The 18,718-nt window shown below is 41.2% G+C and overlaps 1 protein-coding gene across 1 annotated transcript in view; it reads left to right on the top strand.

Moving 5' to 3' along the window:
* Positions 1 to 18,718, top strand: part of TRPC5 (transient receptor potential cation channel, subfamily C, member 5) — a 244,509-nt gene that overhangs the window by 170,461 nt on the left and 55,330 nt on the right. The window contains exon 5 of the mRNA XM_006873253.1: positions 3,727 to 4,049. Within this exon, the coding sequence (XP_006873315.1) occupies positions 3,727 to 4,049 (323 nt within the window). The remainder of the gene's footprint in view (positions 1 to 3,726; positions 4,050 to 18,718) is intronic.

Genomic DNA, 18,718 nt, shown 5'->3' with positions numbered 1-18,718 from the left:
TCAGCAGTTCGAAACTACCAGCTGCTCCGCGGGAGAAAGATGAGGCTTTCTACTCCCGTAAAGATTTACACCCTCGGAAACCCTGTACAGGGTCGCTAGGGGTCGGAACCGACTCGACGGCACTTAACAACAACAACAACATATATATATATTCTACTTCATATGTTCTACAATAAAAGGAACCAAAAGACATACACACAGACCACTCTAACAGAATAAATAGACATCAGACTGACCCCCAGCACACTCATAGACCATCCTACAAACTGAGGGATACTTGCTCTTTTGCCTTCTAGGATGGCACCACCAAGATCTAGCCAGACTTTGGACTTTGACATCCATTGAGTTGTATTCTGCAGTCAGCATTTGGCTCAAAACACAATTCCCATCCCACCCCCAAAATTCTTATTACTATTTAGCCCCCATATTAGGCAATTATTTTTCATATTTTGCTTTGGGGCTGACATATTGTAGTTCATACCCCTTTGAAAGACCTAAGAGGCCAATTTTCTAGCTGCATTTCTCCTCAAAGAATAGACTAGGAAAAAAAACACTTACTTCACAAAAGTGCTGCCCCAAGAGTTAGGAAACTTAAATTTAATCCTTACTCTGACACTCACAAGCTGGGTTACCATAGACAATGACTCTGCCTCTCTGAGCCTCAGTTTCTACCTCTGGACTAGATCAGTGGTTTCAAACTTCTTGTTTCTTCCATGGAACCACTTCAGGAGAAAGCACTTACACAGAACTCCAGTATATAAAGAGCTCAAAGACTTCATTTGACTTGAGGAATGAGTCATTTGGGTCTCTCCTTTGGTTCCTACAGTGGTCATTAGGTCCCTCCACTGAACCCTTGGATTCCAAAAAACAGTTTGAAAACCACAATGTTAGATCAGGGATCAACAATCTACAGCCTGCAGACCAAATCCAGCCTGCTGTCACATCCATTCATTTGCCCATTGTGTATGGCTGCTTTGGTACTACAAGGGAACTTGTTGTTGTTGTTGTTGTGAAGTGCCATCGAGTCGGTTCCGACCCATACAAACCCTGCATAGGGTTTCCAAGGAGCGACTGGTGAGCTTGAACCGCCAACCTTGCAGTTCAAACGGCTTTGCAGTCTGGCGCATTAACCCACAGCCCCACACCAGGACTCCACAAGGGAAGTTAGGTAGTTGTTAAAGGCATCATATGGTCTGTAAAGTCTAAAATACCTATTATCTGGTCCTTGGCAGCAAAATGTTTGCTGACCTCTATGCAAGATGAGGAGACCCTGGCTGGTACAAATGGTAAACTGTTCAGCTACTAACTGAAAGGATGGTGATTCAAGTCTAACTAGAGTTATCTTGGAAGAAAGGTCCAGTGATCTACTTCTGAAATCTCAGCCACAGAAAACCCTTTGGAGCTCCATTCTAACCTGCAACACATGGAGTCTCCATAAGTTGGAAACAGCTCAGAGGCAACTTGTTTGGTTTTTGATATGCACGACGAACTCCAAGTTTATTCCCAGCTCTCACATTCTATGATATCTTTCACACTTCTGAGTTTCATGCAAATCCAGGCTCACTATCCCTGGACCATATACTTTCCTATAATTGTAGTTCTATCTGTGGGAAGAGACAACCCTAAATTATGACCTATGCATGTTCTAGTTCATACTTCCTAATTTTAAAACATAGGTTTGTTTTGCTATCGAGCAGTTTCCACACCTAACTCATAACTCAAAATATTTAAAGGCTTATCAGAAATCTATGCTGAGATATCAAATGTCATGTTGTTGTTGTTGTAGTTAGGTTTCATCGAGTCAGTTCTGACTCATAATGACCCTATGTACAACAGAACAAAACAGTGCCCGGTCCTGTGCCATCCTTACAATTGTTGTCATTGCTGCTGCCACTGTCAGTCCATTTCATGGGTGGTCTTCCTCATTTTCACTGACCCTCCCTCCACTTTACCAAGCATGATGTCCTTTTCCAGGAAATGGAATATCATATAAGTGACATTTAATGGGAATAGTGCTTTTGTGTCACTAAGTGTGTCACTCTGCCCCTCTGGATTTCAGTTACTTCATTTGTATAATGGTGATGGTGGTGGTGTGCCGTGGAGTCAGCTCCAACTCATAGTGACCCTGCATAGGGTTTCCAAGGCTGTAAATCACTATGGGAGTAGAAAGCCTCATCTTTCTCCCATGGAACTGCTGGTAGTTTCAAACTGCCAACCATGAGATGAGCAACCTAACTCGTAACCACTATGCTACCAGAGCTCCTTATTGTATAATAGGCATAAAAATATCTATCCCTCACAGATATTTTCTTTAGAACAAAAAATGTAGAAATTAAAATTTGGGCTAAGAATGCATAAAACTGGCTACCAGAAAGTCTAGCTGAAACAGAAGCACAAATGCGACAAGGTTTTGCCAAACTGCTCTGACAGTGAAATATACTGGATGTACACAAATTATGTTACCACCACCAGTTTCCTCTGTTGTTGGGACTGAAGCACATTTGAGAAATGCTAGCAATATAATTTGGCCCCCCAATGCCACATTTTCTGAGGAAAGTTGTTTATATTTAGTGCTGAGAAATTGTGATATTTAGGTGAGAGCTCAAGGCAATATGTTTCAGATTGAATCTCAGGCAGAAATGACTGCTTTCCTGGAGAAAATAAAAAGCCATTCCTTGTATTTCTATAGCATCTATCCCACCTTATGAAGTGCATAGACCTTTCAGATATGTATATAGCACCTCAAGTATGTAGGAGTAGGTATTATCTTCATTTTATGGTGACACTGAGAGATGTAAGCAGTTTTAAGGACAGAGTCTATGATGGAGCTCAGGTCTCACAATGAAGTCATCTTTCTGTGAGCCTACCCCAATGTTCCAAAAGCCAGAAGTCCAGGAAAGGGCTGAAGAAAACAACCCCATGACCACTGACTCTCCCGTTCCTTCAATCCCCTGGTTATTCATTTGTTCTAGAGGGACATTCTCACAGGGTTGTGAACAGAACAACAACAAATATACATTTCATATACCACTGTGTGATAGGGTATTAAATTTACTACCTGGAAAGCAGACATACCATTTGCAATAGTGTGGAGTGCAATACAGACTTCATGAATAATTCAGAAGTAAGCTCCGAAGGATTCTCTGTCAGCCCTAAACTGAAGTCAGAGAAGAGTGAGGATGAACACTGTAGAATGCGGTGGTTGAATCGATCCCTTGTGTGAGGGGGCTTCTAAAAGTTCATGGAAAATAGAATGAAAAGATAATGGAATTTTTCCATGAACTCAGAATAAAATGGAGGATTGAAGTAGAAGGTCTGATTTAAAATCTCATTAGGAAATCAGTTGATTTTCTTTCTGCACTCTGTTAGGCTCTCTGTTTTAATGGCACTCACAATTATAAACAATCTGGGAAACTCACAGTTACAAAATGCCTGTTGATAAACCACAGGTGATTACACTAGGTGATTGCTCAAGAATTCATTTTTATATGTGTATGTATTACGTATATCTTTGGATGGGAATGGGGGAAAAGAGAGCCAATTATTAGCATAATTTATTGACTGGGTAGCGGGGGAAATATGAACGGTGCAATATGTAGGGCCTGTTGCATATATGAATGTGTGAAGCGTACTTTGGTGGTTTTATTTGGATTTGGAAGGGAGGAAAGAGGGAAAGTGTTATAAATGCTCATTGTACTTCTCTTGTGCACTTCTTATTTCTTTCAGTATAATGGCTCTCGTCCAAGGGAGGAATGGGAAATGTGGCACCCAACCCTGATTGCCGAAGCACTCTTTGCGATATCCAACATTTTAAGTTCCTTGCGGCTCATTTCCTTGTTCACAGCTAACTCTCACTTAGGGCCACTGCAGATCTCTTTGGGGCGCATGCTGCTGGATATCCTCAAATTCCTCTTTATCTATTGCTTGGTCCTACTGGCCTTTGCCAATGGATTAAACCAACTTTATTTTTATTATGAGACCAGAGCTATCGATGAGCCAAACAACTGCAAGGGAATCCGATGTGAGAAACAGAACAACGCCTTCTCCACGTAAGACCCCCTCTTTTCCTGTGTTGTCTTTTTTTTTTCTGGCTTCTCCTTCCTGGCCATATGTTCAGTCTCCAGCTTTGTCTGTGTTTCCTGATAGTGTGGGCACAGATCACTTCTGGATCAACATGCAGGTCTCTGAAATGGAGAAAAGTCCTACTCTCACTACAGAAGACTATTGTAAAAAGAGCGGTTAGGAGAGGGGTGAAAAGACACAGGCACACACACAGGCACCAAGGGCCTTCTCAACAGAGTTAGTTCGGAGCTCTGTTGGTAACATCCTTCATATTTTTTAAGGAATAATGGGAAGGCAGTAGATAACTCATCAATTAAAAAAAGAGGCATCCACAAAATAAGTGAACCAACAAGCCATTTCTCTGAACAAGTGACTACCAATACTAACAACTATATTCTGTGTCAAGTGCTTAAAAACCAGGAAGAGTGCAAGAGTATCTTTACCTTACACAGAAGTAAAGTACAGAAAGGATTAGAATCAGTTTAACTTCTGGGATTACAATTTCAGTTATGAACCCTAAAAGTCAATAAGTGCCAAACACTGACTGGAAATCTCTCCCATTCCTATGTGGTACACAGAAGACAGTTCATGACTTTGTCCATGACTTCCTGACACATGAAACTCCCATACCTTTTCCTTGTAAAATCAAATCCTACTTCTTTAGGACTTTCAGGTTTCCAGAATGGCTTTTATTTGCTGACCAATCAATTTTAGGGGAATTAGCCAACAAAAATAAAATAAGTGCATGTCAAGAAATGTGTTAGGTTCTGGAAACTTCTGCAGATCTACCCTGGCCTCAGTTTCTTACACTTTGTCCATTCCCACCCCCTAGTTCTGGAGAGTGCAACTCATAGCTGGTATTTACAGTGATGACCCCAAGGTTGTACAAGATTGCAAGATTCTTTGTCATTAAACAAAGATATACTTTTTAAAATCTGTATAAACTAAAATAGTACAGTGGATTCAGACTCTGTAGAAATGTGTTCAGTAGCAAAGGCCAGGGTTTCTATTTGATTCTGAGTTGCCCTGAAAAAGGGGGGAAATAATGTTTAACCCATCCCTACCATTTGTCTCCAGCAGCATTTCCTAAAACCAATCCCACGTACCCCAGTTCAATGGGATGTAAAGAGAGATACAAAGGGTATCATTGTCTGTGATCAAATGAGATGGGAAATAGTTGGGACAATGTTAAAAAGTTTACTTTAGGACTTTTAAGAACCTTTCCTATGCATTATGAATCTACAAAGTAGGAATGGGATATACATGTATTGTTGTTGTTAAGTGCTGTCAAGTTGGTTCCTACTCATGGCGACCCTGTATTAGGTTTCCAAGGAGTGGCTGGTGAGCTTGAACCACCAACCTTGTGGTTCAAACTGACTTAGCAGTGCAGCACAATAACCCCCAACGCCCACACCAGGACTCCATACGTGTATAATGTTGCCCAAATATTAGCTTTTTTTTCTTAAACCACCTCCTCATTAAGTTTCAATGAACAGGCTTTGAAATATGCTGGCTCATTACATTGCCCATTTTCACAACACCTACCACCTTCACTTGGCCACACCTCTACCTCTCTTCCCAGAACTCAGGGAAAAGTCTTGGATGGGGAAAACCAAAAGTATGTGAAATAAAAGCCCAAATAGGTTGGCAACGAGAAATGTACAACAGCAATTCATCACTAGGAACTGGATCCTTTCCTGCATTATTCCAGAGATAGAACTCACATCCGCCTGTTTTCAATATAAAGAGCCATTTCATAGTGGTTTGAGCACCAGAAAAATGCATTTGTTCCCATCAAAGTGTTAGACAGAATTGAACACCTGAATACAAGATGCCTTTGAGGAGACCAGGTCCTGCCAGTTACCCTTTCATGTGAGCTCTGCTGAGGAAGTTTATGCGATACCTCCTTAAAGGCTTGTAGTGCTTATTAACACCCCTGTTGCCAGTGACATTTGACTACCATTGCTTGCACAGCAGAGGCAATTGATAAGAATGGGTTCCAGTCATACAGGAAATTTTATATGGGGACATCAGGTCTGAAGCAGTATCCATGTGCTGGGACCCAATCAGCAGTATTGTTACCTCAACTTTACCTCCTGATATTTTGCCCCTCCAAAGAGTGCTGACTCTGAACTCTGTTTTATTTTTAAACCCATCAACTCAGGCATTCATTTTCGTTGCCGTTTAGTAGACTCCAATTCAGAGTGACTCCGTGTATGTCAGAGTAGAACGGTGCCACATAGGATTTTCAGTAAGCTATGTTTTCAGGAGCTCTGGTAGCATAGTGGTTACGAATCAGGCTGCGAACCTTAAGGTCAGCGGTTCGAAACTACCAGCCGCTCTGCGGGAGAAAGATGAGGCTTTCTACTCCCGTAAAGATTTACACCCTCGGAAACCCTGTACAGGGTCGCTATGGGTCGGAACCGACTCGACGGCACTTAACAACAACAACATGTTTTCAGAAGCAAATAGCCAGCCATTCCTTTTGAGGTGTCTGTGTGTGAACTCCAACTTTTCATTTGTTATTTTTGTTAAGTGCCGTCGAGTCAGTCCTAACTTATAGCAACCCTGTTTAGGGTTTCCGAGGAGCAGCTGGTGGGTTTGAACTACAGACCTTGTGGTTCACAATCCAGTGATGATCCTACAGTTCCATTTACTTAGCAACTATTATAATACATGCTACTTATCCAGGGCATAAAGGAGCTCTGGTAGCATAGTGGGTTATGAGTTGGGTGGCTAGCCTGCCACTCTACATGAGGAAGATGAGGCTTTCACCTCCTGTAAAGATTTATAGCCTCAGAAATTCTATAAAGAGCTGCTATGAGTCAGAACCAACTTCATGGTTCATAACCACCACCACCAAACAAGAGCATCAGAAAGACAGCCATTAGAGAAGATGAATGTAAACTTATTGACATATTTTGTGTAAATTCTGATACCACCAATCATCTGTCAGTTTGTCATATTGTGGTGACTTGCGTGTTGCTGTGATGCTGGTAGCTATGCCATCAGTATTTCAAATGTCAGCAGGATGTTTAATGGTGGATAGATTTCAGTGGAGTTTACAGTCTACAACTGACTTAGGAATAAGTACTTGTTGATCTACTTCTGAAAAATTTGGTCAGTGAAAATCTTATTAAGCAACTGAATATGGTCTGATATTTTTCTAGAGGATGAGCTCCTCGGCTTAGGAGGCACTCAAAATACAATGGGGGAAGAGCTGCCTCCTAAATATGAAGTTGCAGGTGTATGGATATTATCCTATCACAGACATGTCAGTGTGAGTCAACGGCCTTCTGTACCACTTAGGTGCTTGGATTCAGGTGGACTTGTCTCCAGACCTACGGAACCTGCAGAACCACCAGACCAGTATTTAACCAGTCACCCTGCCCCCAGCTGCTGTGTGGTTCTAACAGACATTGAAACCAGCTCCATCAAGGGTCGCCAAGAATTACTTCCGGATTAAGTGCCCAGAACATAGATAATACCTAAGCCAATAGGAATTCCATCTAGGGCCTGGAACTCTACTATTACATCCCTCCCACATCAAACGTGTGAGATGCTTGGCTTGTAGGGGTCTCCAAGAGTTTTCTCCTTTCTGGGTTCAACAGCTGCACTGCTTTTTTATTTTGGTTTTTAGGTTTAGTTTTATCCTTTTGTTGTTTCATTGTTTTTTTGTTTGTTTATTCTTTCTCCTCTTTCCATTCCTTGAATTTTATCCTATCTCCACTTTTGCTTTTCCTTCTTGTAGTCTTTTATTCCCATTTTGATCTTTCTTTACTACTCTCTACTCTCTTTTTTTAAGGAGATTTGGTAGTATAGTGGTTACAAATTGGGCTGTGAAACTTAAGGTCAGCAGTTCGAAACTACCAGTCACTCTGCGGGAGAAAGATGAAGTTTTCTGCTCCCATAAACATGTATAGCCTCAGAAACCCTCTACAGGGTTGCTATGGGTTGGAACTGACTCCACGGCACATAACCATCACCACCACAACACTCTTTTTATCTTCCCTCTCCCCAGTTGTTCTAAGTGATTTATTATTATTATTATTATTTCTTCCTTTTATTTTCTTTATTATTATTTTCTTCTATAGCTCCATTTCCCTGCCCCTCTTTTGTTTTTATAGTTCTTATATGTTTTTTTTCCTGAGTGCTGCCTGTTTTTCTTTCTTTATTATTTTATCATTTCATTGTTGGTTCCTTGTTTGCTCTATTTTGTTTTCTTGTGTGGGAGGTGTCTCTTTCCAGCCCAACAGGAGATAGTAACTTTGTCCATATAGACCAGCCACAACCATACCTTCTGCAGTTCCACCCCATGGGCAAATGCCAATATCAGCTATTTACCACTTGATCAATGATAGACTGTAGCCAACACTAGCCAAACACACCCTAAACTGAGGTGCATGAACAGTGAACAAGAATGGTGTACACACTTACATTCTCTAACTATACCCACAATTAGTGAGAGCCTAAGAACACAACAACATACATCAATTAAATACAAATAAGACAACTCTACAATGCCCTAGAGACAACAGACTATTTTAGCTCACTCAAAGAAACAAGAGAGAATGGTTCAAACAAATGACCAAGATGCAGAGACAGAAAATGTTTCTGAGGAAGAAAAGTTAATGGAACAAACTGAAAAATAATTCAAAAGAATGATAGTTAGGTACCTTCAAAGGGCTGACAGAAAGATCGAGGACAGCAAGGAGAACATAGAAAAAAACTTTAGAAGAATTCAGGAAAACACTACAAGAACAAACAAACAAAATAAATGCAAAGTTTGAAACAACACAAAACCTGCAACTAGAAATCAAGATGATTTATAACTAAGATTTCAGAAATGGACAGTAAATTGAAAGGGCAAAGGAGTATAGGAGAAGCAATGGAAGCCCAAATTTGTGAGCTTAAAGATAAATCTTTCAATACCAGTCCTGGTGTGACACTGTGGGATAATGCACTGGACCAAATGGATTGGTTTGAATCTCAAGGTCACTGGTTCAAATTCACCAGCCAACCCTCAGAAACCCTATACAGGGTGGCTATGAGTCAGAACTTACTCAACAACACTTAACAACAACAACAACTAGTATGATAGGAGTACAATCAGAAAATGGAATGAAAAAACCCAAAGAAAACCTAAGAGTTATGTGGGACACCATGAAGAGTAACTACTATAGGTGACTGGCATTTTTAGAACAGGAAAAGACAATAAAAAGCACAGAGAAAATTATCAAAGAGTTGTTGGAAGACTTCCCTGACATCATAAAAGATGAGAAGATAAGCATACAAGAAAGTAAACGAACCCCAAACAAGATAGATCCCATAAGAAAATCACCAAGACTTATCATAATCTAATTTTCTGAAATCAAAGACAAGAATCCTGAAAGCAGTTCACAAAATACAAAAATTTACCTACAAAGGGGAACCAATATGACTAAGCCCTGGTTTCTCAGCAGAAATCATGCAGGCAAGAAGGCAATGGGATCACATATACAAGTCTCTGAAAGAAAAAGAATGCCAACCAAGAATCATATACACAACAGTGCAATTATGACATTTCCAGATAAATGGAAATTAAAGGAACTTTACAAAAAAAAAAAAAAGCCAAAGGGTATTCTTTGGACTGAGAAGCAATAAACAGCAGACAACTACCTGAGATTACCATACATGACAACACTACCCAGAATTCAATTCAGATAATGAAGTATCTAAAGTAAAACAAACCTACAAGACTGAAAATAGGGAATCAGAGATGTCAATTAAAAGCTAAAAGAGGGAATACCATAGACACAGAACTTCCAACTGAAAGAAAGTCAGGTAGATTTCAAGATAAAACACATCATTTTAAATAGGGAAGAAATTAATAAATTACAGTGTAACCTCAAAAAAACGAATTAAAAATAAAAAGAAAATCATATTTGTTAAACATTAACACAACAGAAAAGAAAATCCACAAACAAAATGAACTCAGCATACAAAATTATGTAAAACAAAGAAACCAGCAGCACCACACTCAAAAAACACAAAACCACACAGCAAAATGACAGCAGCCAATTCACACCTATTGATAATTATACTGAGTATAAATGGACTGAATGCACAGTCAAGAGACTGAGAAAGCAGAATGGACAAGAGAACAGGATGCTTCAATATGCCATCTATAAAAAACACATCAAAAAGATGTAGACAGCCTAAATGCCCATCAACAGAAGAATGGTTAAACAAACTTTTTTTTATACACAATGGAATTCTTATGAAACGTTGAAGAATAATGATGAATCTGCAAAACACCTCACAACATGGTGAAGCTGACAGACATTATACTGAGTGAAATTAGTTAATCACAAAAGTATAAATATTGTATGAGACAATGTTGTAAAAAGTTTTTTAAAAGTTTTCTTGATAAAACAATCTGATGGTTACAGGAGGAGGGAGCAGGGAGGGAAAATTATTCAAGGGCTAGAAGGTAGACACATGTTAACATGGGTGACAGGACAACAAGAGGGAGGTTAGGGGAGGAAAGCTGAAGGTAGAGGGAGACACATGACACATAGTGGAAAACAATAGTTAAAGTGAATAGCTATAAATACTGTTCACTGTTGGTACATGGAGGGATTGAAATCATTGTAATGAAACAAAATATATGATTTGTTGAATGCAAAACTGATGATACGCTCTGTAAACATTTACTCAATTCACCACACACACACACACACACAAAACTCCCCAGGGCACATAGCTTAAAGCAAACTCATGGTGCCAACCAAATAGCAGCACTATTGGTGATTTGAGTTTATTATTCTATACTGGGACTACCTGGCCTTCATCTTCATATGGAGCTAAGCAATTGGCTAGGTATCATTCTGATGACATAGAATGTGTGCGTGTTAGAGAAATAAAAACAAACTTAAACACATATTGCTGTGCCATAGGCACCTCAAAGTCAAAATATCCACAATTAAATTTCTTATCACTACATCCTTGCCTAAAAACTATTTCACTTGCAATTTCTCATCTCAGTAGATGACAACAGCCAAAATCTTAAGAGTCATCTGGGACCCAGATCTGTGAGTTCCGTTTCCTAAAGTTCTCTCTAACCCATCCTCTACACACATACAAACATGCACACATGTTACTGTTTTAGTTCAGATCTAAATCATCTTTTCAAAGGGCTCTCCTGGTGTAGCACTTTAGAATAAGCACTGGACTGCAAACTGTAAGGTCGGCAGTTCAAACCCACTTCTTGTAAACCCTATACTGGATTGCTATGAGTCAGAACCAACTATACAGGAGTTGCAACAGCAAGTGCAACCGCCTCTAAACTGTTTTCCCTGTACCAGTGTTGTCTTCCTTCCAAATAATTTTCCATCTGCCTTGCCCTGCTTCATGCCCACCAGGTTATTTAACTCTTCTCCAGTGTAAAAACACTCTTTGCCATAACACATAGAACCTTGGTAATTGGGACCCTGCCTCTCCAGCCTATAATTCCCCTCCTTAATAATCAACATCTTGCACTCCTCAAATACAGGAGAATGTCTCAGTCCTGCAGGCCTTTTCTCGTCTCATGCCATTTCCTCCACCTGAGATGCTCATCTCCCCCTGGCAAGCCTTTACCTGTCCTTTAAGGCTCTGCCAAAAACATTGCCTACTCTTTTAAGATTTTCCTTATCCACTCCAACCTCTTTTTCAGTTACAGGCACCTTTTTTTTTGTGAGTTCCACAGCATTCTAAGCACATCTCCATTACAATCATATCCTGTTATATTTTTTATACTTTGTTGTCTTTCTCATCTATCAGATTGAACTCCCATCTTCATACACCTGGTACCTACCATAGATGAGCCTAAGACATAATCAGTGCTCAACATGTCTATTGAACAATTAAATGAGTAGAAGAATAAAGTCTAGTAGCAGTCCTATCTTTCAGTCTAGCCAATCTACTTCTAGGATTAGTAGCTACACCCTAGGATTACTGTAATATCTCGCCAGCTCTGTCACTCTGATGACCCACATTAAATTGCTGTCAGTGAAAATCCTAGGCCTTTCTCACACCTCCCCAGCCTTGACTTGAGTACCTGGACCTGAGAGTAAAATTCTACATTGGTCCCTATTAAATTTCATATTGTTAATTTCAGTCCATTTCTCAAAGCTGTTGAAATCTTTCTGAATCTTGATCTTGTCATTCAACTTATTAGCTATAAAAGATGATGGAAGAAGCACACAACCAAAGAAAACACAAATAAGTGACACCAATCTGTGATAACATTAGCAGAAAGGATATGAACTGAAATCTGTGAGAAAAGCAGAAGATAACCAATAAAACAAACAAGCAACGCTAGTCCCATTGCCATCGAGTTGATTCTGACGCCTGGATATCCCATGTGTTATAGAGGAGACTTGAGCTCCATAGGGGATTTCCTTGGTGGTACTTGTTATGGAAGCTGATTGCCAGGCCTTTCTTCCATGGTGCCATTCGGTGGGTTCGAACCTCCAACCTTTTGATTAGTAACCACACATAAAATGTTTGTACCACCCAGGGATTGAAACAACCAAAAGCGATCTTTAAAACCTGGCCAGAGTAAAACGAAGTGCTTTTTGATGGAGATTGAATTTGTTTCTGTGTGAATAAGATGAGTAAACATGGCTTGATAAATGGGTGTAAACATGGATTGAAAGATGAGCAGAAGCATCACTCTTGCTGAAGTAGGTGTACTGTAAATGAATGGTGATGGCCAGGAAGGAGGTTCCAAGTGGCCTGCTAGGTCATGGCTTTGTTATCATTATTGAAATTTTACATAGTAAACTCCTATGTGCCATACCATTAGGATATTGAGTAAGATAGCACCCTTACCCTCCAAGAAGCTGCTATTGTTAACCCTTAATATATGCCAACCACTATACTGAGCACTATTTTTCTTAATGCTTTTATTGTGAATTGAGTCATAGTTTACATGGAAGAACATCGGTTTTGCACTCAACCAGTCAAACTTTGTTTCAATGCAATGATTACAATCCCCCCTCCATGCACCATCGGTTAACAATATTTGGCTCTACCACCACCCCTCTTTTTTTTTTATGTACACAAAAATATGCAGGGATATATAATCATTTAAATAACCAAAAGGCACATTTTGTAAGCCAGACTCCTGTCCACCAGCACATAGCCTTTCTCTTTCCATGAGTCTAGAGTCCTGAGCTGCTATGTCTCTCCATGTCATCACCTCTGGTGTACTGAGCACTTTACATGTAGTTTTTTAATGTGATAGTGTGAGGTGATTATATGTGTGGGCGCTGGAATCACACTTTTGCTATTAAGTGCCATCAAGTTCTTTCTGAATCATAGCAACCCTGTATAGCGTTTCTGAGAATCGGCTAACGGGTTTGAATTGCCAGTCTTACAGTTAGCAATCCAGTGCTTGTCCTACAGTGACACATAAATCAGACTGTTGCTGTTTTATGCTGTCGAGTCAGTTCCAACTCATAGCAACCCTATATAGGATTTCTGAAGAGCAGCTGGTGGATTTGAACCACTGACTTTTTGATTAGCAGTCCAGTGCTTATCATACAGCGCCACACCAGGACTTATGGAATCAGACTTGTTTTTGTTAAGTGTAATAGAGTTGGTTCTGACTCATAGCAACCCTGTATAGGGTTTCCATAGAGCAGCTGGTGGGTTTGAACTGCCAACCTCAAGGTTCAAACCAACTTTGTACTCTAATGCATGTCCTACAGCACCATACCAGGACTCCCCAGACTAGCTAAGTGCAAATCCTACCTCAGCAACTTCCTGTCTGTGTGACCTCTCTGTGTCACATTTTCTCATCTGAAAAAACAGCAGAATAAATGTAGTAACTTCATAAGGTTGTTCCAAAAACCAAACATTATGATATCTATAAAGTGCTTTGCACAGTACCTGGCATGTTATAAGAGCACAATAAATGTTAGCGATTGGTATTCATCCTGCCAATAATGGTTAGAAAACTTGAAACTTTAAGAGGTTAAGTAACTTTACCAAAGTCGTAGCGTTAATAAGTAGTCTAAAAGTTTGCTCTTAGCCACTTCCCTCTACAGTGTTATATGTGCCTTTATAAAACAGTGCTAGGGAGTATGAGAGCACAAGAAAAGAACCATCTAATCTAGCTTTGTAGTCAGTGGCAGAGCAAGCTTCTAGAGGTGGTCAGGGCTTCAGCTCAACTTTAAAGGTCAAGCAAGGGATGAGTAGAAAGGGAGACAAAAGGGAAGTGTAGGCCGAAGAGTGGGGACAGGATGGGGCACCCATCGAGATTTAGAAATGTTTTAAAGACATAGATGAGGCTGAAGAGCTAAACTTGCTGTTGCTCAATTTGAGGTACTAAAATTCAGCCTGTGACATACAGGATGATGTCGCTGATTTCTCCTTTTTGGTTCACCCTTCAGTGTTTCTTTGCTGGTGTTAATTAAGTCCAGAGTGGTAAGCGTAGTGGTTACAAATAGAGCTGCTAACCTCTAGGTTGGCAGTTCGAAACTACCAGATGTTCTGTGGGAGAAAGATGAGGCTTTCTGCTCCCGTAAAGATTTACAGCCTCGGAAACCCTGTGCAGGTTCACTATGAATCGGAACAGCAACAACAACATTCTGAAAGATGAATCATCTCAAAGATGTAACTTTAAGCAAATGTCCAGATGACTGCAATTCCTACTTCTATTCTGTTCCTCTTAAGTTTCTGATCTACTTATGGACGTCTCCCAACATGTACAACTTTCCGCTGAACTAACTGGTTTGGATTTGTCGTCCATACTTTTAATGTCAAGACTTCTTGAATCTTTGTATTTTCAGTCTGTATCCCATTCCGAACTAGCAAGTTCCAATTGTTAGCTTATTATCTGTTAAGTAAAATTGGATTGATTATTTTCTCTAAAATCACCTGGTGTGGCACTGTGGGTTAATGCATCAGACTACAAAGCCGTTTGAACTGCAAGATCGGTGGTTCAAGCTCACCAGCTGCTACTCGGAAACCCTATACAGGGTCGCTATGGGTCGGAACCGACTCAATGACACATAATGACAACAACAAACTTTAAAAGAGAGCTTACAGCAAGATCGCAGACTAGGCAGACATGCTATACAGACCCTCTAAAACAAGAGTGGTGAATGTCCAGCACATGGGACGTATGTTGGTGTTGGTGGTGTTGGTGGGGTTATGTGCTGTGGAGTCGGTTCCAACTCATAGCGACCCTGTACAGGATTTCCGAGGCTGTAAATCTTACAGGAGCAGAAAGCCTCATCTTTCTCCCGCAGAACAGCTGGTAGTTTCGAACTGCTGACAGTGAGATTAGCAGCCTGATTTGTAACCACTAATCATTTGGTCTGGCCCTGCCAAGGCAACTGTAGTACCAATCATCACATTAGGGGTGAGTTAGTTAAATGCTTGACCAAATATAGCAGACTAATTTTAAGTTGATAATTTTGTATGGCCCGCGAATGATGTTATAAATTTTGGCACACAAATGGTTCCCCATCCTTGCTCTAAAACAAAGATATGGGAGACCAAATGAAACAGACACAGAGGAAATCCGGGAACCCTGAGCTTCAGAGGAAAGGGTAGAGAAGTGCATTGATTACCTACTAGGAGGAGAAGCTTAGTAGGAACAGTGAAAGAAGGAGACTAATACACAGAAATTAAAGGAATTTGTAATAACCAGAGCAACTTTATTTTTTTTTAAATGCTAAAGAGTGCTCTTTGGACTGATATTAGTATACATGACAACACCACCCAGAACTCAACCCAAATACACAAGTATCCAAAGCAAAACAAACCCTCAAGACTGAAAATATGGAACCAGAGATATCAATAATGAAGTCAACTACAGAGCAAAAAGTGTGGTTGGAAGAGTGTAGAAACAGAACTTCCAAACAGCAAAGAAGTCAAGTAGATTTCAAGATAAAACAGACTCTTTTAAACTTGGAAAAAACTTAATGTATTACAGGGAAACCTCAAAGAAAATTCGTACACCTTCATATCAAAATAAAAGAGGAAAAATCAGAAAGATTTTATAAACATTAAAGGAGTCCTGGTGTGGCACTGTAGGATTAGCACTGGATTGCTAACCACAAGGCCAGTGATTCAAACCCACCAGTCACTTCTTGGAAACCCTATACAGGGTCGCTATGAGTCAGAAGTGACTCAACAAAACGTAACAACAACAACAACAAAGCAACGGCAGTAATGAAGAAAATGAAAGGAAAACCCACAAACAAAATGAACTCAGCATAGAAATTTATGTGGAACAAAGACACTAACAATACCACAAAAAAACAGGCAGCAAAATGACAGCAATCAGTTCACACCTATCTACAATTACATTGAATGTAAATAGATTAAATGCACCAATCAAGAGACGGAGAGTATCAGAATGGATACAAACTTTGGCACATATGCCCAATAGAATACTACACAATACTGAAGATCTTTCAGTTATCAGCCTAAGACTTAATCAACTGCATCACCAGAGTTCCTTCACAGTTGGGGGCAGATTTTAAATGCTCAGATTTTCACTTTCACTTTTAGGGAATTTTTGTATCTGTCAATAGAACAGCTAGTAGTAAACACTGCATTCAAGTAGTAACCACTGCAATTTGGACTGGCAGTAATGTAAAGGAATATAACATCATCCATTCAGAAAAAGCAAACCAATTCCAAAAGACCCTGCCAATATCCAAATGACATAATTCCCTTTTCTTGAAGCCTTGTGAGCTGTTATTCAATCAACAAATAACTTCTTATTTTCAACAAATAACTTATGGGGGGAGGGACGGGACTTGATGGCGGATCAGGGAGAAGTGCAGTGAGGAGCTCTGTCAGCAATCACACAGAATACTGGATGAAGCAGGTTTAGGGGATGGTCCTAGAACTCTGAACTACATATAAAGGAATATTTAGAAAGTATGAAGGCTTACAGCCATTGCAATTTGTAGCAGAAGCAAGAAAACTGGAATTTTTTCTGATCAGCCATCCTCAGCAGCTCATCTTGGTCGAGACAGAGCAGGGGAAGGATCAGAGCCATGCCTGACACGTGACACATCCTAGGATATAAAGGTGTGGACAATTTTTCTCTCCTTCTTTCCTCTGTTCATTGGACTCTCGCTGTCTAAGCACCTCTATTCTGGTGACTAGAGAGGGTGCCTGAGGAGTGGACATGCCCCCCTTCCCCCGAGGGTTCTACTAAGCATACTCATAGATTTGCTAAAAGTTTAAAGGGAGAGGAGCCCCTTAAAACTAAATGTTGGACTTCCGGTTTGCCAGACGGCCAAACGACACGGGTGAGTGAGGCTCGGGGTTCGGGGGAGGAGAACTCACGAAAGAAACCTTCCTGTGGCGAACCCACACCCTTACAGCCACCATAAGTCTCAGTACTTCAAAATCTTAAACTAACTTTTTTTTAAAAAAATCACTGTACTGAGGAACTACTGGCTTTTTAAACTTGTACCCGCCGTTGCGTGCAGTACAGCCCCAACTCCTTTGAGCTTGGGGGGCGGGGCTGGAACCAACTCAAAAGCAGAGCTTTCAGTAATTATTGAACAGGGGGAGCCACTGGAGACAAGGGGAAGGGAAAGTGAGGGCCCCACCGAGTAATTTTGGCACTTGCAGTGGGCAGCGGAGGGAAAAAAAAAGAAAAAAGGGAAAAAAAACAAACGGCGACTGTCTGATGTCATCGGGCAAGGACTGTGTCCGCCCAGCCAAGTGGCCTCTCACCTGCCCCATTACCCCCTCGATCCCTGCACCCCCACCTTCCCTAACCTGGACCAGACTGGACCGCAAACACCCACCAGAGCATGCCCTAACCTTCAGAGCGCGCATACATCCCGATGACCCCGCCCACGCGCCATAACAAGCTAGAGCCCCGCACGGGCTGCCCAACCACCCACCTCTGAAACCCCCGCAGTGCTTGCAGGACCTCGCGCGAGCACCGCCCTGCCCATAGGACCCACGCTAGCCCCACACTGCCTGACTGATCGCTCGTGACCCAACCCCGCCCACCAGTCCCACCAGGCTCCCCCACGGGATTGTTCCCTCTGACTCGGACAGCACGCCCGTACCCCGTTGACCCCGCCCACATGCCATAACAAGCTAGAGCCCCACCCAGCCTCCCAGAACCCCCATGTGACCCACCCTGCTGCAAAGCTTATTGAACTGCAAAGGCGGTGATTCACGCCCACCAGCAAATCCTCAAGAAACCATGCGCTCAGCCCAGGCTGATATACGGATGTGCACCTATCTGGGTCTACCTTTTTGCGCTGGTCTAGAAGGAGTCCTGGCATGGCTTTGAGGGTTGAGATAGCACACTACAGAGCCTTATGAACTGCAAGATCAGTGGCTCAAGCTCACCAGCTGCTCCTCGGGAACCCTATCTAGGTCTCCCTTTTATAGCCGGTTTAGCAAGAGTCCCAGGTGGCTCTGAGGGCTGGGGCACCACTACAGAGCCTTTTGAACTGCAGGGTCAGTGGTTCAAGCTCACCAATCACTTCTCAGAAACCCTATACAGGGTCGTTAAGGGTCTCAATCGACTCGACAGCGTCTAACAACCAGGAGAGGAGGGCAGAGTGACCGAAAGAGAGTTAGGACATTAAAGGCATACCTACATTAAGCCACAGATTTTCCTATTATTATTATT

The sequence above is a fragment of the Chrysochloris asiatica genome, unplaced genomic scaffold (assembly GCF_000296735.1).
Source record: "Chrysochloris asiatica unplaced genomic scaffold, ChrAsi1.0 scaffold00231, whole genome shotgun sequence".
In the NCBI taxonomy this organism is placed as follows: Eukaryota; Metazoa; Chordata; class Mammalia; order Afrosoricida; family Chrysochloridae; genus Chrysochloris; species Chrysochloris asiatica.
Note: the sequence above shows the minus strand (reverse complement) of the source record. Positions and strands in the feature narration are given on the sequence as shown.